The following is a 26,167-nucleotide window of genomic DNA, read 5'->3' as shown; positions in this document are numbered from 1 at the left end:
TTCTCTTTTCTCTTCTCTGCTGTTTTTATACCTTCACAATTTCAACATTCCTCATATTTTATATCCTACTGAGTCCTGACCTGGCTGGCTGAAAGTCATCACATAGACCCATTAGTCCTTAGTGGTACCAGATGGAGTAGACATCTGTAATAAGTCAGCGTCATTTACGAATGTAAGTAGACTCTGAAGCTCTAACACCCAGATACATTCCAGCTCCTCATATAGTAGATCTCCTAAGCATTTCATTCGTGTTCTAGCTAATGCAGGGCACGGATATAGAAGGTGTTCTAAAGTTTCGCCCTCTTCCAGTTCATTGCAAAATCTGCAGCTATCGTTGTTTGCGATTCTTATCTTGTAACCTTCTTAGGGATACCTACGATAGTTCTGCTTTTTTTCCTAGATAGATGTACTATGAATCTGACGTATTTATCTGTGGTTTCGCGGTTTTGCAAGAGGTTTTGCATCCTGTCTATCCGTCCTTTCATGTCCTCAACGATGCCATTGCAAATCGTCTTTAAGAGTTTTGATGTGTCGTTTTCTTGTTCAAATGGCATGAAAACTGTACAATCTCATCTACAATTTCATTCACTGCAATCCCCTTATGCCCGGATACCCGATAGATGTGCAGCCGTCTATCTGCGGCCAATCTCTCTATGGCTTCCCTGCTTTTAAGATCATTTTTCAATGAAATTGCATATGAGATGATTACTTTTACCGCTGCTTGACTATCAACACATAAATTTATTTCGGAGTTCCTCGATGTCTTTGCGATTGCTAATTCTGCAGTCTTTCCTACAGCAAAGACTTCTTAAAAGATACTGCAATGTCAGGCAGCTTCAATGGATCATTTAAAGAAATTCACTCAAAACTTCACTTCTAGAATTCTCTGTAAAATTGAGTTGTAATATTATTTTTGCAATACTTCTCCTCTAAAGCCATACTTATTTACTGTATAAATTAAAAAAAAAATATCTGAACTTACATACTTGCATGACTCATTTTCTCCAAGAACAAGATGATCATTAGAATGAAAAAAGTGAGTACTTTATCTAGGGGTACTTTAATGATTGAATACACACTCAAATAAAAGAGATCACACTTTCTGACGTAACATTTAAAAACATGGCATAAAGTACAAATATATAAATTATTTCTTAACAACATCAAGATAAATAATGCGAGCACTTACTGCGCTTATTAAGAACTTGTTCACGAGCTATTTATTTCAACTCTTGTGTGAGGTATTGGCTCATGCGGTCGTGATGATTTTGGTAAAAAAGGAGAGAAAAAGCATGCCATAAAATACAGATAAATTCTTTTTATCCACATCAAAATAAATATTACGCACTCTTTTCATAAATTCAAGTTTAATTAAGAATAATGAACGAAATTTATTGTTTGTTTCGGAAAATTCATGCGTACTATGATATTTTATTTTACTTTTTTACTTTATGGCCACATGAACCATTAGTAATAAATTTCTTTTTCTTTACTGATATTAAGTTTTTGTTTTGATTTGTTTTATTGCTACTTTAATCCCAGTATCAGCTGTGTGACTTCTGTTGCTGATTGATGAATTGATAAGAGCAACAGCTGTGTGAGATGTGGTGTTGCTTGAGGTCAATGACAACTAATGAGCAACATTGAACAACACGTGCGAAAAATCATATGCAATAAAATAAATTTCTATCACAAGTATATAAAAATTGTTTTTTTTTTTGGCGTATTGAACAAGGATATTTGTCAATTCACAGATTCTAGTAAACACATGTCTTGGGCATTTCTGTTCAGTGCGTCTAGCAATTTATCACGCACAACATATGCTCCATGGGTAAAGACCACTTCGCTTACAGCACAGTGGGCATACTGGTTCTTTGGAGAGGCTTATGATATAATTGTATGATACATAGATACATAGACATTTATGTCTAGGTTCACTCTAATGAGCAATATTTTTTGAATTTTTGTTAAAGGAGGTATTGTGGTCTAGAAATTTGAAAAAATCGATTTTTTTTTTGCATATTTTCAAAGTTTTGACCTACAAAAATATGCCCTTCAACGGATTTTTCAAAATTCGAATTATTTTCGAAGATACAGCGGATTTTGTGACGTGGCGTCTAAGACGGCCGAGAGGAGCGAATCGCACAATGAGCGGCAGATGTTACCGGACGACTTGAGGACTCGTTCTTGCCAGAAAATCTTTTGTATCCCACACAACCTTTATTTATTCTATACATATATATATACTTCTATAATATATACCTGGAAAGATATGGCCGATTAATCCAGAGTGAGTAGTAAATATTATGATCTAGGTTATTCTATTGGAATTGTTGCTCAAACTTTAAACGCGATTTTCTCAAAACTACTTTTTTTGAGATGGTCGTCACGATATCTCAAGTTCTACTTGACCGATCCCCTTGAAGTTTGATAAGAATTTTTTATTACACATCTGTCTATCGCGCCTGCCTCGGATTTTTAAAAATTTAAGTTTGAAGTATTTTTAAAAAATTTGAAAGTGTAAATAAGAGGGTAAACATTTTTTTTTTCTAGTTGACGCCATTTTGTGAATTTTTTTTTCTTTGATTTGGCGTAATCCGATAGCGACATCATAAAGATTTTTAGATCACTACAAGGAGCACCGTTTTTTATGTAGCCCCCACTCCGCCGGCCTGTAATTCCGATTTTGTTATTTTGTTTTTATTAATTTTTTTTATACTTTTCCAAAATTAATAAAAACCATAAAAAAATGGATAGTAGAAATGTTTTTAATTTTATTTATCTTCGTTTTAAAAATACCTAAAATTAAGGCGTCTAAACCAGAATACCCCCTTCAAGGACTCTTATTAAAATTTAAATTATTTTTTGTGTTTAATTAATTTAAAAAAAAATGTTTTTCTGGCTATTTCATATAGCGTGGCAGAAGACGTTTCAAAGGCAAAATATTAGCCATTTAAATTTTTTTTTAATTTTTTGCTTTCTTTGAAAACATTTCTACTATCCCAAATATTATTGAGTTTATTTGGAAAAAATAATTCTACTCGCATCAAAAGCACCCATGCATGCGTCGAATACTTCACATAACATTTTTTTTTTCAAAATATTTCTTTCTTCAAAAAAAATTTTTCAACCCATTAAATTTTCCAGATATTTCATATAAAGCGGCACTACTGAATGTGTTAAGGTCGAAATATTAGCCATTTCATAAGGTTTACAATTTTTGTTGTTGTTGTTTTTAATCTGTGCCAAATAAACTACATTTTTTTTTACTGATTTCACAACAAAAAAATCCACGCTTCTAAAAAATATTTCATTCAAAATTATGTTCGACTTGGGAAATAGTTATGGACTCTTAAAGAAGCACCCGATACATGTTCTAGATGTTAAATATAAGACGGCGCTCAATCTGTTAAGGGTAAAATATTAATTTAATAGGATTTAAATTTTTTTTTTTTGAGAAAAATTCTGCGGCAAAAATGGTTTTTGCTTATTTGACAAAAAAATCCACACTCTTAAAAAGCACCCATTACATTATTTGAATATTTCATTCAAAACATATCTTATTTTATACTAGGAAAATAAATAGTTATGTGTTCCTAAAGAAGCATCCATTGCATCCTCTGGATAATTTATATAAGACGGAGCTTAACGTGTTAAGGGCAAAATATTAGCCATTTGAAATTTACTTATATTAATTTGTTTTAATCCGTGCCAAAACAAATATCTTTTTTTGTTTATTTGATAAAAATAAATCCACGGCCCGAAAAATCACCCTTTATACATGCTGAAAATTTCATACAAAATATTATATACTCTGGTAAAGGCGGCACTCAACGTGTTAAAGGCAAAATATTGGCCTTCTAATAGATTTTTTTTTAAATTTTGTTTGTGTTTCTTGCTCTTGTTTTAGAAAAATCTACATAGAAAGTGTTTTTTGTTTTTTATTTGAAAAAAAAAAAGCAGCAACACCCCTAAAAAGTACCCATTACTTACTCCAAATAATATATTAAATACGAAAATATATATTTGCATGCACGAAGATTTAATATGTTATATGTTTGTATGTATTTAAAAACACAGTGTCTGGCGCACAGAAAATTTGCATTTAAAATCCATCAGCAGCTAAGAAATATTTCAGCGTAAAATTACAATTATTTTGCTTTCCACAACCGTTCATCAACTGAGTCTTTTTTGAGGCTGAGCTTTTTTCAGAACTTCCTTTTAAGAACGTCTTAAGCTAAGCTGCTCATGCATCACAAGTTAGTTTTTCCCTCTTCTTTACCGACTTGCATACATACATATAGTATGTACGAATGTCCATATTCACGCATGCACTCAAGCATGCATTTATTCGCGTGTAAGTCTTTGAACTTTTGACTCGGCTGCCTCGCGTTTTTGGAAAATTCGCTCGTTTCACTTAGCCTTTCCACTTTTGCTGAAGGCCGCGCTTGTCATTAATTTTCCGCGAACTTATGTTTTTTCCCCCCAACTACTTAATGCTTTTGCGGTTGAAATGGCGAAACATTAAGTGAGAACTTTGACTGATTACTTGTATGGGTGGCAAAATGGCTAACTAACAGCCTGACTTGGCTGACGTGGTAGTGCATTGACTTCAACTTCACTTATGCCAGTACAAGAAGTTGCGAAATAATTGATGGAAAATTTACTTAACGCAAACCATTGTGTAATATATACGAGTACATATGTGGGAATATGAGGCGGTAGTTTTACAGTACTCGCTTGACTATGTGAACTAGATTTGACTAGAGGAGTCACGGCATCTATTGGGTCGGGTAAATGAAAGAAAAATTAAGTACAGAATAATAAAAATCCTTCACACAGTTGAGAGGAATCGAGTGTTTGCTCTATATAGTAGTTGTAAAGATCCACATATTTTGAATAATCAACTCTATCGCCGAATTTTCTAGTGTATGGTAATCGCCAAGTTTTTGCGGTAACAACCATCGAGAAATATTGGAAGCTTTCCATTTCAATTCAACCGGGTTATTCGGGTCATGTTTTTCGATTTCGATGTAACTCAAATATGTTGCTCTCTGGTCAAAATAATGAGACACGTATTTTTTTGTTCACCCGAAAAATTTTTTTTTCAAGATTTATCGGCAATTTTGTTTTTCGGCTCAAAATCGATTTTTTTTTATTATATAAGGAAATTTTTTTTTAAACGCTCATAGCTTAGTCAAAAATTAACCGATTTTAATAATTTTGAGTTCAAAATGATCGTTATTACTTGCACAAGCGACTTCATGTAGAAACAATTGCAAACAAGTAGTTGAAAATGTTTTATTTTGCAAAAAAAAAAAAAAAAAAATCGAAAAATTTTTGAAATTCAATATTTCAAAAAGTGTATATTTTTTTTTAACTTTTTCCAAATCAAGAGGACATCTCAAACTTCAATTGAGCTGAATGCCCAGTAGCTAAAATGAGTTGTTTTTGAGTAATGAATTTTTGAGTAAAAAACCTGTTTCGCACTTTTTGTTTTTTCCAAAATAAAAAATTTTCAACTACTTTTTTGCAACTGTTTCTACATGATATCGCTCGTGTAAGTAATGAGGATCATTTTGAGTCCGAATTTGCTCGGATTTTTGGATTCCAACTATTGAATTTGTACCACATGCGCCTGCTTCTTTTGTTGCTATCTTCAGTTTAGCTCATATTGCGACTGATACGAGGGTTGCTACTAACGTTTTGAGACAGACAAGTAAAAATAAATATTCAAAATCGATTGAAATCGCGTGTTTTTCCACTGAATGCATTAAAAATCATAGAAATTGTTTGCGATTTAATTTAATTTTTTGATCGGCACGATAGTTTCAAATATTTGTAAACAACACAAATAGCACTCACATAAAAAAATATTCCGAGCAGATTTGCCATTAAAAGCGTCAAACTGTACGCTAAAAGTGTCCAATTTGACATATTCACACTGCTGTCGCCAAATCTGAAAACTTAAGTAGCCACCCTCGTACTATTGAAATCGCTCGTTTTTCGCTAATTGATGTTATATTCACTTGCCATGACAAGCAACCAAACAATTATCGTAAAAACATTTTTGTTTTTTTTGTAAAATCCCTAGAATATTTGTGGTAAAAGTGGCATAGAAAATTTCACACGCCTATCATTCTCAATGTCATTTAAAACGCTTTTACTTACATATAATAGAGTTTTTATTCTAGTATATTAAATATACATTTTTTATGCACCATTAACATTTCTCTAAGGCGAAAACCAGCAGAACGATTATTAATTTGCATTAATTGCATGCGAGAAAAATGTGGAGCTGGAAAAAAATTGCGTCGCTCATTCACACCAAACTTACTGGAAATTTTTATTTTACTTTTTGCTACTGCATGCTATTTACACTGAGATAACAAAAAGGGCCAAACGCTGCAAAAAACAACGACAAGGAAAAAAACAAAGAAAATAAAAAATTTAAATTTTTTTTTCAAATATCTCTTCACTGAGTAGCTTCATTAAGTGCCCACATTGGGGGTAAGCATGCACGCAATTGTTGCTCTTTATTATCTATGCCTGCATTTTTGTTGTTTGTGTAACATTTTCATTTAATTGCTGCCACATAACATTGCATGGTAGGATTTGCACAAATGCAGGCGGGCGTGGAAGCGCTCATACGGCGTCAACATGCCTTGCTTATGCACACACACACACCCATACATAGAAGTCTATGCACTGTAATTGTCGGTTGTAATATTTGACAACAATAATACATGCATAACAACCAACAACAACAGCTGAAAGTCATAACAGCAATGTAATTTATGTATGTAACAGCAGGATTGTAACAACAAAATTAAAAAAAGAATCAACTGCCTACATAGATAATCTGCACCCAAACATATGCGGCAACACTTCAATGCATGCAACTAATTGATGTTGCAAAGTGCTGGTGGCATTTTTTCCTTTTTCCATTTTTTATTTCTTTTAATTTTTAAATATAAGCCTTAATGCAATGAAACATATAAAAAAAAAATAATACAAAAAATTGCAGCTTGAGCGCCACTTTGCGTAGGCGGCGCTTGGCTGTTGACTCATGCAACATCGTTTTTTACATTTCATAGGAGACTTTGTAATGCTTTTGCTGGGGTGGGCAATGCACTGTTCGCTTCTGAGAATTGCCTGCTGTTAATATAAATGTTGCTATAAATTAAAGTGGGTGTTGTGAATATTATGCGCTGTTGCATTTTGCGCTGGAAAGGTCGCTGACATTTATGTATGAAAATGCACAAAATAATTTTTTTTTTCAAATCTTTGCAAATAATAATTAATTGAAATAAATGAAGAATATATAATAGTATTCTTAATAAACATGAGTTTCCATCTTGTACTAACGCTGTTTTAATCTAATACAGTTCGATAAGTCCTGGAATGATTCGACCTGATAATTTAGTAATAAACTTGCATGGGTTTCTTTGAGTCAAGGCAAAATATTTCGATTTTTATTTATATTTCCATATTTTATTTAAAGAAGACAAGATTTGTAACTTTAATCTTCTCGACTTTTTTGTGACTAAAAAAAATTTTTGGGGAGAGAAAAAAATATTTCAGACACGAACTTGAAACTATTAATAATCCTACAGATTGACATATTAGTCTGCATAGTCCATTAAGTATAGCTTAAGATGTGAACGCATACATCGGCTACCTTTCAAAAAGCGAATAAAATAACAAAACAGTTAAAAAAAAAATAATTTACTAATCAAAAAATTTTTTATATTTTTTATTTCATAATTTGTTGTACCTCAAAATCAAACTTTTTCTAAAATAACAAATAAATATTAATTTATTAAAAAGTAACAAAAAAAAAACAAATTAAATTTAAAAATGAGTTGTGATACGACGACAGATCCTAGTAAAGCAGAGCAAAAAACATTTATATGTATCTGCATTTGAAAGTTTATATCAATTTTTTTGTTTTTAATTTTTACCAATTTTTATGGTAAATTGGCATAGGAAACTGTGTGATCCTTACACTTGAGATATGTAATGTGTTCAGCAACTCTATGGAACAAATAAAGGGGAATATTTTCATAGAACATTTCAACCTCCTTAAAAGATTAGCCCTTTTTTGTAACTTATGCACGAAAGGGCCAAAAATATGCTTAACACACGGATACAGTGGATGAAAAGGTACCAAAAACTATTTTTTAAAAAATTCTATTATAAGTCTCTTAGTACAACAAAGCCCAAAAATCATTAACTTAAATTAGATTTTCTACAAAGTTTGCTCTTCAACTTTATGGTCTTTTGTGCTCTCTACTCAACACAGTACCTCATCCAGACCCAGTTCCCTTATTAAACTCAGGATAGAGCTGGGTTGGATTGAGCGTATGCGCCTTTCTTCAGGGTGCAGTTGGCCGAGATGTCTCAACCTTCTCCGCGCTATAGCGCTACATTCAAGGTGCATTGGAGTATCCTAGGATTGGTCGCAGAAATGGCAAGAGTGAGTAGACCAATTCCGATCATATGCATTTGGCTTTGCAGTCTGCAGTGGCCTGTGACAATACCCGTGAGTATTCTTAGTTTATTCCTTTGGGAGAGTTAGGAGTATTTTAAACCTCTTTTGGTTGTACCCTCCTAGTAAGAATTTCACCCAGTAAGATTTTCACACCATAGTTTGGTGCCAGCAACCCTTCCTTAGTTCTATCTCCTCACTAATAAGCTTCTTCTTGATGGTGCATTGCCTCATAGCTGGGAAGGGGTCGGGTTCTATCAATGGCGAGGGCGCAGCATTTCTCACCAATGCGTCCACTACTATGTTCTTAGTAATACTTTTGTGTCCTGTTTCAGTTTTTCGATACACTCAAGAACCAGTGAAGACTTATGCCCGAATTCTGTAAGCAGTCTCAAGTCACTAATTGAGACTTTTCGTGGTGAAATTTGATTTTGAGACTAGTTGCAATTCAGTAAGCAAACTCACGTCATTAGTCTCAAAAAAAAGTCACTAATTAGTGATCTACTGTGAGCAGCTCACAAAACGAAAAATATGGAAGAAGAATTAATTATTTTATATTGGTATATTGCAAAAAAAGCACGAAAATGAAGCGAAGTAATATGTTTTGGGTAAAAATTTCTTAAGAACACGAATAATTGTGTATTTATTGACATTTTAGAAATATGCGTAGACGGATTCCTGCAAGTTTACGCAGCACGGAAGACCCATTCCTTCTGGACGAAGACGTTTTCAGGAGGTTTTTTAGATTCCCGAAATCCTTCTGCTGGGAACCTATTCAAGATCTCAAACCACTTGACAAGTTTGAGCGGAATTCTCAGCTCGTTTATTTCAACGGAATGTATATAGAGATGCAATTCAACATTTATCGATTATTAATTTTGTTTATCTCAATTGAACTGTTGATAAACCGATTCAGGTAAAAGGTTTATAAAACAGAAATTAAAAACGTTATTTTGTATGAGCTTAGTAATATTCACATTCTTTATGTTTTTGATGAAGAATTTCGCTTGATAAATGAGTTTAAAAAATTCCATTACATATGGAATCGCTAAGTGAATTTTTGCTCAACTTTTTGACTATCTCTAGCCGATACGTGCCATCAGTTGAGTGTCTCTATTTATTTTCACCATGATATTTGGTGAAATTCTTGTGACTTTCCCTTACTGAATAGCAAAATCGTCTTAAGTCACAAAAAGAGTCACTAATTTATAATCTCAATTTTAGTGACTTGAGATGCGATTCGCTTACAGAATTCGGGCATTAATCTCACAGGAGGATGATAGAGCCGAGCCTTGAGTGCCACCTGACTGTCGCTCAGAATGATAATTCGCTCATTGCGTAAATTTCTCTCTAAGTTTAGCTCTGCACATAAAGAGCTGACATACATCTCCGCCTGGAAGATGCTTGAAAAGCTACCCATCGGCACATAACGCTTGGTTCTTCGGTAGTATATTCCAGCGTCTATGCCTTCTAGGGTCCTCGAGCCCTCTGTGTACCAGTGCAGGCCCAACATTTAACTTAAACGCCAGGAATACTAATAATAAACAATTTTTTTTCAGTATACAATAACGAGACTACCCCTTCTGGATTGATGCACTTCATTCCAATTTTCAAAATTTTTTGACTTGTTTCAAAAATAAACTCGATTTCTGGAAGCCCTCAATATGCCTTTCTTATATCGATGATATGTTCTTGCAACTCAAATGACCCACCACCCATCTGCTACTTCATATTTGGCAAAAGTAAATAGTCTCTAGGCGCTAAATTTGAAGAGAGAACTGTTTCGTTTGCCAAATATTGTCACTTTAGATTCGAATGTTGTTAATGTTTTGTATGTTGTTGTAGTTGTAGTAGCTTACATCACCATTCATCGTCTCAATCTTGTCTAATGGCAGGCCCAGGAAACGTGCTGTTTCGAAAGCTTAGAATAAAAAGGAGTTGAATAGTTTCAAGCGGGCATATGAAGAAGTGATAAGCTTTGCATGATATGCATCGATGATTGTTTCGCCATTTCTCCATGCACTTCATGTAAGTGACACCATGCGAATCCCAATACACCGAGGTTTTTTTCCACACACTTCTAATGTTATGCTGCCGTTTTGCTTTTCGGAGCAGGTGGAACAACTTTCCACGCCTTGCATTACAAAATTTTTTCGCTGTCCAGAGTTACTGTTCATCGAATGTAGAGCTCCATTTTGCTGCTCCCTGTATTTGAAATACTCTGAGTGGAAAATTTTTAAATACCTTACCTTGCTAATTTTTAATTTAATATTGTCTCATGGAAATTCTCCTATCCTCAAATGAGTAAATCCAGGCAACTCAATGTTCTGTTTTTTTAGTTTTTGCTTCTTCAATTTTCATTTGCTCTACATTTTTACTGTCTTTATGCATAACTACATTTCATGCGCTAATTATGCGTACTTTTGAAAAGAGCGCACAAATAGCAAACTACAACATGAAAGGAAAAGGATTGTGCGATGAGATCCACTTGTAAAATCCAGTAAAAAAAAGTATATAGTTAAACCATATGCAATTTAAATGACACGAGAAAAGCGCACACGTACACATTCAACAAACTACATACGCAGTTATGCAGCAAAATGGTAGTGACCCTGCAGGGAGGATTTGAAATATTTAAATAAAGGCGGAGTTGGATCCTATGATAGCTTTCATAGCGTAAGTTAGGAAATGAAAACATTTTTTATTAATTATATATCACTTCATATAGAATGCAAAATGTAATTATACAAAAGCTGTGACTGTGCCCACATTGTAAGTTCATGAAAAAATTATGAAAAAAGGTTTGAGGTTATACTTTTTTTTGGGTTATAATTTTTTTTTTTTTGGGTTATAAAATTTTTTTTTAGGTTATTGTACGTTTTTTTTTTTTTTGGGGTTAAAATTTTTTTTATGGTTTTAGTCTTTTTTTTTGTTGAGGTTATAAAATTTTTTTTGAAATTATAATTTTTTTCTTGTTTCTTGTAACTATTTTTTTTTCTCGAATACATTTGAACAATACCTAATTTTCAGCTCCATCGGCAAATCCATTTAAAAAATATTAATCATTTCCAGTTTTTCAAAAATAGGGTCTCACATCCTAAGATTAAATTTCTAAAACCTAAAACTTGGCAAATAGTAATCCTATATTGACAACAATTAACCGGTAGATTCAGCGTGTAGAATCAAGCAGTGATAAAAATGGCTTAAAATGTGAGGCTATGTACAACGGCAGACTCTGAAATCAAAGTTAACCTCACCTAGCGGCGACTAGCGCAAAAGATGGAACAATTAGTAACAATATTGAGGAAAGATAGAAACTATCATAAATCTTTTCGTAAGCAAAAATCTGCACATTGAAGACTTTACATTTGTCTGTTGGACGTTATACTTGTATGTTAACACTTTGCTGACCGGTAATTTTACACAGAAACTATGCCATGTCACCGCCTATTTTTTTGTAATTGAATATGAAAGTAAAACATTCTTTCACTATCGGATTCTATAGCATTTCTTTTTTGTCGTTTTGGTGGTATAATGTCAGATTCATCACTTTCGGAATCACTACAATTTATTTCGAAATCACTCGGACAATCAGATAAACTATCCGCGTATAATTCATTAAAAAGTTCTTCGCCGATACGTTCCGTCATGGTTGAAATTCTTGAAATTTTACTCAAATTGTGATAGAAATCGAAATACTAAGAAAAGTAATTTTTTTGTTATAGAGCGGACACGACTAAACCCGATACGCCAAGTGTTTGCAATATTCTATATCGCCCTGGGTGTCAAAAAGTGAAATAGATAATGCAAGTGCAATGACGAGTTAACTCGTCACCGGTCAACAACGTTTGGGCATGAAAAGACGAGTTAACTCGTCACCGGTCACCAAAGTGTTAACTGTCGAATGCAGCAATACGCTTGAGTTGAGACCTCACACACTACTTCGGTGCTTGTGGATTTCCCAGCGGGTAGTACACACATGCATTATCCACGCATATGTAAGCAAAAATACACACACATGTGAATCAAGCAAATTAAATGCACTAAGCAGCTAACCAGCTCTGCAGGATAAACAGTAAAAATCAGAGGTTACAAAAGGGAAGCAAAGTTGGGAAATGCATTTGCTAGTGCCCTAATGTTTATTGCTTGACTTTGCTTTTAATTTTTTAGAAAAATAATAATACTTAAAAACGTTTTACATTTAAGCGATGAAATTTAGTTGTGGCGACGAAGCGATAAGTGCTTTCGTTGCCATTTCAATTTGATATTTACTTTTCTAAATGTAATGAGCTGGAGGTAGAAAAGTGCTTACATTTGTGGCAAGGTAATTCTGGCTATGCGAGCTGTAAGCGAATGGTTTTTGAAATGGCTTTTAACATTGCTTTGAAGGTAAAATTGTGATTGCAGGTTTTTTTAAAGGAGGCTCTGGTAATTTTTGCAACAAAATTTGACTGCTTTGTGAAAAATGCATATTTAATGCAAAAATGTAATATCTTTCGATAGTTTAATGCTCTGAGGTAAAAAAATCTATATAAATATGAAATGTATATAAACAAAATTGAATTGAGTACATAAAATTTTTCAGCTTTCTTCCGCGAATTCCTGCATATCAGTTTCGTTTGCTTTTGATTAACCAAATGTCACTTTAAGTAAGAAGATCAGGCCACTCGCTTTTTTATGTTTACAATGGCACTAAATTCTTAAAAAAACAACTTCCACTCCACTACAAATCCATCAAAGCCCACGCAGCGTTTGTGAAATAAGAGCTTTCACTTTAGCTTTGAATGAAAGCTGAAGCGTTTTTATTGCGTTGGTGGTATGAGTGAGTGGGCCGTTGTCACTTTCTATCTACATACATATCTATGTAAGTTCGTACGTGTTTTTAAATTAAATATTCAAACTCTTCAAAAGTCAATCAAAAATATTCCGTCGATATGTTCTGTACTTACATGCCCTTATACACTGGCTGCTTGCTGCGCTATCAACGTGCAACACAACTAAATGCTTCATTTCCAGCGCAGCGGTAAGAGGAAAAGGAGTGCCGTCGTCATGCCACACATGTGACGTTGATGTGCTTGCTGCAACATTTCCTCTCTAAATAGCGGTTAAAGCAGTGACATCATCGTGTGTATGGAAATGAAATAAAAAAGCGACAAAAGGGGGGAACTAAAGGAAAAATAAAAAAATTAAGGAGAAAAAAAAGAAAAATTTAGAAAAAGAAAAAAAAAGAAAAAAATTTGGAAAAAAATCAAAACAATTGTATAGCGCTCACATAATGCTGCCGCAGAATTGAAAAGCGCGTGCAACATTGAGTGGCACGTTCTCTGCCTTTTGTTGCCACGCCTCGCACGCTCTTAGTCACGCATCCGCAAGCAAACGGAAATTTGTTTAAAATAATTTTAATATGCAAACATATGTGCATACATACATACATACATACATACATGCATATATACCTATATAAGAGGTTGGGGGTAGTCTGAGGCCCAATAAAATGATGATTTTCAATAATTTTTTGTTTGTTAGTCAATTGCTTTATTTTACAAAAATAAATACATAGCATTAATACATTATATTTCTACTTGACTCTAGCAAAAATTTCACAAAAAACGCATTGTAAAAGTTATCGTTGTTCGTCTGGAGCCCGTTTCTCCAGAAATCCCTTGCGGTGATCATCACAAGTCCTTGGAAATTCACCTAAAATCAATCGGACAAGAGAAATTAGTTTTATTAATAGATAATCTTGTGCCTGATCGAAGATTTTTTTTTTAAGTTCACAATATGGCGGCCTCAGGAAATATTTTTCAGATTTTCGAGAAAAAAACCGACAATTAATTTAAAAAAAAAAATCGAAAAAATTTTTGAAAAAATACTCCTTCGGTCAAGCCCGACTTTTTTATGTTTTTTAAAAGCAGTATAAATTTTATTGAAATCCACCAAGCGGTTTTTCAGATACAGTGATCACCAGTTCAAAAAACATAGTTTTGAGAAAAACGCATTTAAACTTTTCCTAATTGCTCTCGAACGCTCCGGAACGCCCAAGCGCCCTTAGTTAATTGTTGAATAACTCGAAAAGTATTTGTCGGTATCAATTCAAATGTTCACACAATATTTTTAAGATATTATACTTTAAGAAAATGTAAAAAAAAAAAAAAATTCCAATGTTTTGAAAATACGGACTACCCCTAGCCCCATAGAGCATATTACTTATAACTTGTTTACAAGAAGAAAGTCATAAAAAAAAAATTCTATTAAAATGAATGGAATTAAATGAAAAACTGAAAATGAATTAATGAATTTTTTTTTTTTTAATTAATGAAATTTTTTTATTAGTATTCAGAAATACCAGCTCTCTTCTTTTATGCTGCATAAAAATTGTATTCCAATATCTCTTAGCACACTTCATTAGATGATTACTAGGTTGGCATAGCAAATTTCAAACCCTGTAGCCGTTTTTCTGAAATTTTTGCTTCTTTGAGTTAAGACGTTCTTCCAGCAAACAAGCGACATAAACCTTTTACATATGCATACATACATAACTAAATCTATTCACAAATAAAATATGTCTATGATTGCTGAAAAGCGGCTGCCTGTGGCACTTAGCGTGAAGCGTGCCCCAAGAGCGCCGCTGCCGACATTGATGTGTAGATGGCACGCTTGAATGCGCGCGGATGGTTCAAAATCACACAAAGCACAAAGCGAAATTTTGCTGAAAATAGAATATTGGAGAAGGTGATATTTTATATCTAAAAATGTCAACAAAATATACCTTTGAACTTCTGCTTTTGCCGCTGGGGGACAAAATGTCAATGCTAAATATTTAGTTTACTCCGCTGCTCTGCGCCAGAAGAAGCTTGTTTTCATTGTAAAACATGCAATCCCATGAGCCGTTTAACTGTGTCTCCATAATTGGCAGCCACCTGGGTGAGTTTCTGGGCAACCCGCTGAAGCATTTAAAAAACCAAAAAAATAAAAATAAAAAAAAACAATGGGAGGGAAGGAAAAGGAAATTGAGCTGTAGTACGAAAATATGTAAAATGAAAAAAAAAACACAATAGAAATCGACGCGCTACTCCACCAGTGATTTGTTTGAATGCACCGGATATAGCAACTCCAAATTGAAGTGCGTCTCTTTTACTTATTTTCATTATGTGAATACTCGCATTTAGAATCTCTGTATGCATCTACGTATGTATGTGTGTGTGTGTACGTATATTACAGCTACTTATGCGCTTCTACACTTGTAAGCTACTACGTGCGTGCGCTCTCCAGTTGATCCAGTTCACTGTTCCCCCTTTTTGCAAGCTATTGTTGGCGTACAACTGACTGGAACAAAGGGCATGTCAGGCGAACCATAATGAAGACAATTTTACAACAATTTAAAAAAATTTAAAAAAGCAAAAGGATTGAATGACTAGCGCAAGGGGCGCAAAAAAAGGGGCGCGTTTGACTGACGCAACTCGGAAAAAATACTCCCTTTACTACTCATAGTAAATTTTACCAAGAAACATATTTACTTTAAATTTAAAACCCTTTTGAGCGCATAAAAAAATATAAAAATATTGCATAAAAATTTGTAAGTGTAATTTCTCTTCACTTACCTCCGTCTCTTTATCTCTATTCTTTGATACTCATATAATTTTTTCTCCGTTTTTTTCTTGCAGATGTTGAAACACGTACAAATTTCACCGCTTCGCAATCGTTCTGATTCGGTTTCACTGCGCTCGTCCACATCCTGCGCCTCATCGATATGTGGCAGCCCGGAGCCACCTACCGAATTACAGCGTACGCCTTCACGCGCCTCCAGTTATTCGAGTTTAAGTGAACAACTGCCGCAGGTAAGTTTGAAAAAAGAAAAAAAAATTAACAGGAGAATAATCAACCTTAACGCAAAAAGCATGTGCACAAAACTTTGCCGATCATTTCAATACACAAAAAAGAAGGGCATAATTCGCTTACATACATTGAGTTTGCAATGAGGCGGAATAACAGCTGAAACTAAAAAAAAACTTTTCTAAGTAATATTCTTAAAAAATAAAAATCACAAAAAAACTTCAAAACCCTAATTTGAAAAAATCGTGAGTCGAAAAATAATACTCCGCTATATCTGTGGTCATAAGCAATAATCGCCTAAGTCGTTAACTTTGCTTCCGAGATAAATAGCTTTTTATATTCAGAAGCGTTTCTGAGAAATGTAGAAAGAAGCTTTAAAAAACTGTAAATACATAATTATTGATCATTTCAAGCACAATGCTCAGTCAAACAATTATAATGAAACTTGCCTTTGTTTAGGAGATATTTAATAAAAAGAAATAAAAGTGTTTATTGCAAACATAACATATGATATAAGAATGACTATGTTGACTAAGGCTTTTATTGTAAAAGAATTGGTTGCTGTTTGTGTGGCACATATTGAGTTAAGGAACTATTGCATATATAAATTTATCAAGATAAAGAGTTAGTCCATTTCACTAATACGAGTTTATTTAAAAAAAAAAGGAATTTTACAAATTCATTATTTTAAACTAAATGACATTTTCCGAAAACTTATTTTTGTAATATAATATTTATATATTATGTAATAAAAGTATAAGTATAATATATCAGTCGAAGTTATTCGGTTTCTGATTCACCTTCTACTATATCTGGATGTACATCAGTTGAGTTATCTGTTAACAAACTTTTATAAAAAGGATGAAAGCATGGATTTACAAATGGTAGTAAATCAAGGAGATCCTTTTTCTTTTTTGAGCTGATCTTAATGTCTTCTGTTAGCATTGATATGTCGCTTATTGCTATTGAATTTACACCAAACTGTAACAAGTTCAATGTTTTAAAAGGAGCATATTCGTCTAAAGAATTATAAAGAATTTTTGCAAAATTTCTCTTTGTAAATCTTAGCCATCTAATATCTTTCCAAACGAATTTTCCCCCATCTAGATTATTGGTTCTCCACATTAGCTTTGTTTTTAAGAAAAGCTGGAAATCAAAAAAAATCTTGTAAGTTCATTTCAATTACGTTGAACGGATTTCTGCAACGTACACTTCTTATAAAATTGTACCAGTCACGTGGATGATATATTTGTGTCTATCACAGCGTGATCCACATCGCATTCCATGTGCGTGTGCCAAGGTTCTAAAAATTTGTGATCATTAATTTCTAAAGTGGGGTTAATTTCAAGAGCCAATGTGAACATTGCACACACGAATGAATTCTTATTTTGTCCCATATAGGAATCACTGTAAAAGATTGCATGATTAACTTGTGGAAGATTGTTTATATGTTTGAATAAGCATGAAGCGATTGGATTGCCGCCATGGGCAGAAAGTGCCTCATGCCACATAAAGCAATGTGGGGTGCCAGTTGTACGGTTAAATTATAGGTCCAAAGCTGCCTTTTGTAGAAACTTATTGAGTTTCTTAAGTATGGGGTAGGCAAGAACTGCTGCAAATCAAAAGTGTACACTTTAACTTTGGGATCATCGGAAGAGCAAGTTTTGTCATTTCTTTTTGACTCATATGCAAAATCTGCTTTACTCTGATGGGCTAAGAGTTCCTTTTCTAAATCACGTAGTAGAATATCATCGGATTCCTGTTTAGCAATAGCAATTTTAGCTTTAAATTTTTCGCACGTAGAACAGGCTGTAAAACATTTTTTATTAAATAATTATAAGAAGCGTAAAAGGCTTCTTACACTATATGTTTTGTCATATGTATATGTATGTCTATTTAGAAAAATGCAGATACAAAATATAAACGATTCTATTTTCGCTTGACACATAACTACATTAAGCTATTCCTTAATTTGTTGGCAACATTTTTTGGAGTTATTTATTTATTGTAAGAAAAAAGCAAATAAATTGAACTACTTAAAGCATTGGAAGTCATACGACAATACGTGAGTGTAGAAAGAATGACAAATCATATGTAGAAACCATATCGTGTAAAAAGGCCTTAAAGATGTAACTTACTTTTAAAAATACCACTGTATGAGGAAACACTAACTACGTTGGCTTTGTATTTATCGCAAAACAAAGTATACATTTGGGCCAGGGATAATACCGCATGTAAGTATTGGCAATTTGTATCTTTCCTGGTATAGTGACTTTCGTATTTTGGAAAGCTGTTTATGTGGTCCCTTACAAGTTGAACTTTATCATCCGTAAGTATATTTTTTTCTCCACCTGATGCACACTTATCAACAAGGTCACTGTTAGGATAGTGTAATTTCTTCTTCAAAACAGTTTTGACGAAACTGGCACTCTCATCAAAACACTGAAGGAAGCATTTTTGGCATACCTGCACTCTTTGGCCTTCAAACTCAACATAATAAGCAGCCTGAAATTTTCGCTCACGTGGCCTTTCAGGGTGTTTTTGCATATATTGAGTTTTTTTGTCGGTGATTTCAATTAAGGAACCAATGAACAAAATTCTCTGATTGTACGTACCCAACGACCATTATTTATTAAAAATGCTTTTCGGAAATGCAAGCGGAACCTTTGATTTGCACTTCATGCGACAATCAATAATAAGAGGTCTCAATTTTCTTTCCGACACAACAACATCCTTTACATTAACGTATGAATTTCCCAAGTTCCGTCTTGTGCATGATTGTTTCCTCGAATAAGCTCTTTGGGATGTAGTCGGGGCCTCGTTGAGCAGTTCATCATCATCTAAATTGCTACTGTTTCCATTATTAGTAGAAGTTGAGTCCTCATAGTCGGAATCTAGGACTGAGTCATCACTGTCAAAACGGAGATTTTCCTGTAAATTTGATTTATCTGCCTCATTCTCACTGCACAGTGGAGTATTAGAAACATTTGTTAATAAATCAGACCCACTGCCGTCTAAAACGACATACTTCGTTTTCCATTTCATTAATTTTAAATATTTTTATTAATTGCTTTATTATATTTTTTTAGTTCAGAAAATATTCAATTTTACCGAAACTTTTTTTTCTGACCTCTTATAACCTCTGCATTAATCACAGGAAATTGCTTAACTCAAATGATTTTAAAATGGCGCTTTAGGCATACCAATCTAACTGCACTTTGCAAAAAGAATAAGAGCATATGTCATTCGCATTTGTCGCGTATGAAGATATAGCTCTCTTAAAAACTCACAACAAAAATGCATTAACAACTTTTGAAGAGATAGTGCATGCTTATATATATTTTCAATTTGTAATAAACACTCACCTTCACTTTGGCTCTTATGTCAGCTCTCTTGTGTATGACAAACTTAAAAAAAATTTAGGTGCAAAAACAACTTAAGTTATTATAGGCCATTTAAATATAACATTATTGTAATTGACCATCTTCTTAAGTATACTTAGACTCATATAGTAAATGCAATAGCGCTTCTTTGCGAGTTAGGCTAATATGTTTTTATTAATATTTACACTAAAAAAATAGTTAGAGTGATAGGAACTTCGCATAAATATACAGTTTTATTAGTTGAATATGCTAGTATACATAATTCATTTCTTTCTTAAGTCGACTTAGGCGATTATTGCTTATGACCACAGATATTATTCTCTTATTAGCTTCTCAACTAATAACTCCTAGATCAATAAAACCACTTTCCACTCTTATATGTAATTATGAACAGCGTGAGTGTTAGTTTTGCTACTAACGAGTTTCATTTTCGAACTAAAAACCCAGTTTTTAGCTCACGAGTTTAATTTTCGAACTAGAGACCCAGTTTTTAGCTCACGAGTTTGATTTTCGAACAAGAAACCACGTATCTTACTTTCGACATTAGAAATTACTTCTTTCACAGACGAATTTTAGTTTTGATTTTTAGTTTAGTCTAATTTTTAATTCTCAAGTTCTATGTTTGAAACTAGAAATATATTTTTTGACTGTTTGAGTAACAAGAAGCCAATTTATAGACTCTGGACTTTTATAAAAAAAACACCAATTTTTAATCTCACGCATTCAATCTAAAAAAATACATGTTTTGACTAATGAGTTCTACTTTTGGAAAATAGTGATATTTTTTTACTCAAACTTTATTCATGAAATGCATTTTTTGAATTCTAAATTTTAGTTTTGGAACTAAAACTCTATTTTTGAACTACCGAATTTTATTTGAGGAACACGAAGAAAATGGGTTGACTCATCACTTCTATTTTGGAAAGAAAAAAACCTACGAACTCAGTTAAAAAAAATGCAGTTTTTGACTTACGAGTTCTACTCTTGCAAAAATAAATATATATTTTTTTTAACTCATGAATTTATTTATGGAAGCAGCAATTTATTTTTTTACTCCCGAATTTGGGGTCAGAATTACAATATATTTTTTGAACCACAAGTATTAGATTTAATACCAAAAATTTATCATTTTGAATCACAAATTCTATTTTTTGGTACATAAAATATATTTTCTGACTCACGAATTCTATTTTTGCAATAAGAATTATATTTTTTGATACATGATTCTTATTTTTGGAATAATACGAGTATACTCGTATTTGTTCCTGTCCCACGAGTTTTGATTGTAGCACCAGAAATGCATTTTGTGGATTAGGAATTTCAGTTATGGTTCCAAAACTTGTATTTTAATATTTATTAATTAATAATTATATTTTTGGGAAATGAGATGAATTTTTATTATTTTTGAAAAAGGCAGTATATTTCTTGATTTACCAATTATATTTTCGCAAATAAAGTTAAATTATTTGACTCTTGGACTTTATTTTTCGATTAAGAAATTTCTGAATAACAAATTTTATGTTATGTTGCCAAAAATTAATGTTTTTGACTCACAAATTCTACTTTCTGACCCATGATTTTTATTTTTAGAATCTGTATAAATTTAAGTGCCACATTCTTAAAAAAAAATAATAATAAAAAGCAGTTAAGAAATGAGGATCAGATTAAATGAGCTATAAAATTGCATTTTTGAAAAAATTCTAGAAAAACTTTTTAGAAATTTTATTGTAATTATTTTGATTTAAATTTAACCAAATTCAAATTTATTGCCTATTTTCAGACAACAATTAAAGTTTTTACGAATTGCTTAAAAATCGATATCGAATACAAAACGCTCGGCATACAATGGGACACCACCAGCAAGGAGGTTATTACACAACTTCTCAGACGGTAAATTTATTGTCAGTTGTTCATTATGACGACCTAATTAACTATTTATGTTATTTATTTACATCCTTACAGCCTTAAAATGCGTCATCGCGATCCACGTCTCTTCTATCTCTCCATGGAAGTATCCGTGCGACGTGCTGGTGTGAAGACCGTACTAATGCTAGACGATGATACACGACCGGCTATTCTACAAGCCTGCCATCCGAAAGGGGAATCAAGGTGAGTGCAGTAATTAGTTAAAACTATATTTTAAAGAGTCGATAGAACTTAGGAAGTGAGAAGAGTTGTACGCAGTCAACTTTTGTTCTAGTGCAAAGAAAGGGTTTTTGGTCTGGTCTACATACCGTGTGGACAGTCAACTTACTAAGCACTGCGAGAAAGCATCTGAACTCCGCGCTGAGCTCGGCCAAATCCTCAAATTGACTCCTCTAAAACTCAAGTGCACTGAATTTGTTCTTCCTCCAACTTTCTTCTGCTATTTAGCAAGAGTATCTGATTGATTTGTCAACCCCCCGTTAGGCACCTGGGCCTGGCTAGACTGGCTTTTTCGACTTTGGACGTGAATTTAACATATTTCTAAAATAGCTATCAGCTTTAGCTGCCAAGTGGTTTCATAAAATTTAACTTTCTATCGACTTATGGACGAAAAAAGGCCAGACCAACCGAAGGTTTTTAAAATAGTGAAAATCTCACTTAATTAGCCACAAGCAACTAGTACGAGTCTTTCCAAATTTTTTACTATATTTTGCTTATCTGAATTGAATTTACATCTCGGTGACTGTTTGAAGGTGTAAGCTGATTTTTAATTTTTGTTGGTAGAAAATGTGTTTCTTCATGTTACCCAGATTATATCACATTTATCAGTCTATGGCCCATCATTTATTTCGTGTCTCTATAAAATTCACCTCCAGTCTCCTCTAAAAAGAAATGAAGTTTATTCTTTTTGAAATCACAACGGAAAAATCTTGAATATTTGTCCAAGACTCGCAAGGGTAACCATTTATCCTAACTCATCCTATCATTTTTGAAATAACAATCGCAAGATTATTTGATTCTAAAAAGAATAGACTTTGAAACATTTTTTGTAAGCAATGAACTCTCTTTTTTTGGTGCTAGTGCAGAAGTTCTGATCTTATCTTTAGCAATGCCATAGGTCCTACGTTGATCTCAAGAGATTCCGTCGAATCACAACATACGCCCTCACGAAGAAGTTTAAGCCTCTTCAGATAACTCGCAATGCTGCCGTCTGCTCTATCTGCGAAGTGGGTCATACTCTAGTAGATGCCTATTGGGAATTTGCTTTCTATTTGCTTCTTCTATTGTCTGCCTGTCTGTCTATGTGGTTAGCTGGTCATCCATTCACCCTCGCTTGACAAAAATTTGGACCCTCTTATTCTACTAAATTTGTGTAGTTGTTGAATTTCTGAGCCTTAGGTAGGTAGGTACGTAGGAGGAAGGGAGTCGGTCTTTAAACACCTTTACTAAAGCCCTTAGCAAACCGTTGTGATACCACATTAGAAGTTTACCTACCCCTCGTTAAAACATTTTATTTTAAGTGCAAACCTATTGTTCTGGCTGCAGCTTATGTATATCCCTAGGCTTAACAGTATCACTGAAGACTAATCAGCCAAAGTATTTAAACTTAGTGGTATGCTGTGTAGGACAGTGACAGAGAAGATGTCTGGCAGACCCCACGACAGTCGGTTCTACGTTACCGGAACGACCCGGATTTATATCCGGCCAAAGACCTTTACTTCAGTAGCATTCCCCATATATGTATGTATGGGGAATATTTATGTTGCTACAACAACAACAACATGTCTGGCAGAATCTTCCTCCTCCTTATTTTTGTAATCATTGAGTATGTTGACCTAGGAGAGAGTGACCTGTGATCAGAGCAACTAACATAGAGACGTTTTTTCTTGACCGATGAAGTACCGCCTTTGAGCATCTGACGTCCCATTCTGGCCAGATTCGTTTTGTAGCGGTACATGTCAGACTATCAACCCGTTTTGTGTTTTGGAGGCTTTCTTAAAAATAAAATGTATTTCAAGAACGAATACGAAACTCCCAAAACTTCTTATTTTAAATCCCTTTTCAACGTCAACATTAAAATCTTTCCTCGAGTTAGTATTTGAATTAAAAATTAATAAATAACAGGCGTGAATACTTCTGTTCGGTGTTTGGCAAAACTCCGTCTCCTTTTTGTGGTGTACGTCTTCATGTTGCCCCAAAAATGGAGGGACCTAAAGTTTTAAACCGACTCCCAACCGCAAATGTTTTTTATGAGTCGTTTTTTAGTTTACCTGATTTAGTTTACTAATTACCATAATTGTCTGGCTTTTTTCAGATTCTGCCTACAATTGAAACCAGGCGGCTTAATACGCGTTCACACCTCAGCTTTACAGCCCTCTTCACAATACAAATCTTTGGTTATTTCCGAGGAAACAACGTCCGATGAATTGCTGCAACTACTGCTGTCCTGCTATAACTCCATGGAACCCGTTGAACAATTCTCTATATATGAAGTGAGTAGAGCACAATTGAATTTGTATGCATTGATACTCATTCCATTACTTAATTTCCAGGTATGCCCCGGCCAGGAATACCAACGCAAGCTACATCCCGACGACATCCCACTCCGCGCCCAAGCCGAACGCATGCGTCGCGGTGAAACCTGTCATTTTCTAGTACGCCGCAATCCGAACTATAGTCGACGTCGTCAATTGCTAGCTACACTCAACGGCCTCACCAATAATAGTAATAACAGCAACAACAACAGCACACTTTCATCACTAGAAGACGACACCAGTTTACTAGACATCTCTATTGAATCACTTACCGACGATCTGCATAGTTTAATGGCCAGTGACGAAGATGAAGATGGCGCCTCATCAACATCTGGCTCATCGGACACATCCTCGGAGGGTTCAACAGGCATTTGTCGTACACCTTCCACGCTCTCTGTGACACCCACACAAACACCAACAACGAACCCTAGGAACGGCGAAGTGTGTCCGAAGTGCCGCAACTCCTTCAAATCATGCGAATTTTGTCATAAAAATTCGACAATGATGCTACAACTGCAACGCTCTAACAGCACATCGAGCAGTAGTAGTTGCTCGACGTCCAAAATGCTGCAAATGCATTTGCCCAGCTATAGTCCGGTCTATAATATACGTGAGATACGTACCGCTTCGCATAGCTTCTCGGCGCTGGGCAACGATAAGAAACTATTGGATATCCAGTTGAACGGTCGCTTCGATACGAGTGCGTGCAATCGGTTGCGTCCGCAAAGTGTGTGTGTCACGCGTTCGACACGCATGCTCACCGATGGCAATGGCAATGTCGGTGCTGGGAGTGCGCAGGCAGGCAATGATGTGAATGGCAACAGCGCCGCGGCCGGTGCGGCGGCTAACGTAGGCGGTGAGGTGGTCAATAATCATCCGGCGAAGGGGTTGGGTCATTTCGTTTATCTGTAAGGATGCAGTAGAACCGGATTGAGCTACTTTGGGGGGATTGCGAGTTTCAATTTAATATATCTTGCGAAATTTAGATGTTTTTTCTTTGGATAGACTAGTCAAATAAAGGAAAAAGGAAAATAAGAGAAAAAGGAAAATAAAATAAGCAATTTGCGACGATTATATTTCTGTATGTGGCGAAAATAATTCAAATCTACTAATATTTAACTTTAATGCATGTGACTCACATCTTGTGGTAAGTCAGTGAGTGCCTAAGGAAGGAAAAGACTGTGCGATTTATTGATTCAAAGCAGGATTCTCTAATAAATTCATACTGGTGCGGTACAAGCGAAACAACCAAGTGACTTCAGCAGCATTTGCTTTAAGTTGAAACGTTGTATGGAATTATTTTAGTATTTTCTGTTAATATGGGCTTTTCAACTCTTGTTTCCGATAATTCAAAATTAAAAAAAAAATCTAAACCTTAGATCTATAATCTGTCTATCTATCTATAATCTAAACCTTTTTCAGCTTTTAGGCACACTTACTATAGAAAATTAGACCAACCATTTAAAAGCATACCCGGACATTTTTTTCCCCAAAAATAATGAAATATTAGAAAATTTGGTTTTCACTTTTTGCCTTAAGTGTCCTTTATTCACGACAGTCAGTTTTCTAAAAAAAAATTGTCGTACTACTTTGCTTGAGAAAGTCTCACAAATTGGGTCAGCTTGGAGCTCATTTTCAAACATATTTTGAAAAGTGCCAAAAATAACTATTTGTTTATTTACAAAAAACACAGAAAAGTTTAAACACGTATTACTTTTTTTTTTTTTTTAATAAAGATAAGAATTTTTTAGAAGTGATTTCAGATTTCAGTCAAAACTTTTAATGAGCAAATTCGCATAAAAACTGTTTGGTCAGTTCGTCTAAGTATCTCCTTTTGAAAACTATAAAATAAAACCAAAACCAACCTGGCATTTTTTCTAATAGCCTCTCGACAGGCACCTCCGAGTGTATTTCTGCTAAGAAAAAGCCGTTTATAAAAAAAAACATTTGCCGTTCGAAGTCGGCTTAAAACTATAGGTCCCTTAATTTGTGGAAAAAGA

At 34.1% G+C, this 26,167-nt stretch overlaps 1 protein-coding gene across 1 annotated transcript in view; it reads left to right on the top strand.

Annotated features, from left to right (window-relative positions):
• LOC129248520 (uncharacterized) overlaps positions 1–25,654 on the top strand; it is a 60,327-nt gene extending 34,673 nt beyond the window's left edge. Inside the window, exons 2-6 of the mRNA XM_054888093.1 lie at positions 16,156–16,329; positions 21,488–21,597; positions 21,670–21,816; positions 23,948–24,125; positions 24,186–25,654. Of these exons, the coding sequence (XP_054744068.1) occupies positions 16,156–16,329; positions 21,488–21,597; positions 21,670–21,816; positions 23,948–24,125; positions 24,186–25,079 (1,503 nt within the window). The 3' untranslated portion in view covers positions 25,080–25,654. The remainder of the gene's footprint in view (positions 1–16,155; positions 16,330–21,487; positions 21,598–21,669; positions 21,817–23,947; positions 24,126–24,185) is intronic.
• Positions 25,655–26,167: the final 513 nt, after the last annotated feature.

Source organism: Anastrepha obliqua, chromosome 5, assembly GCF_027943255.1.
Source record: "Anastrepha obliqua isolate idAnaObli1 chromosome 5, idAnaObli1_1.0, whole genome shotgun sequence".
NCBI lineage: Eukaryota > Metazoa > Arthropoda > Insecta > Diptera > Tephritidae > Anastrepha > Anastrepha obliqua.
The sequence above is the reverse complement of the archived record's forward strand: the minus strand, read 5'-3'. Positions and strand labels throughout refer to the sequence as shown.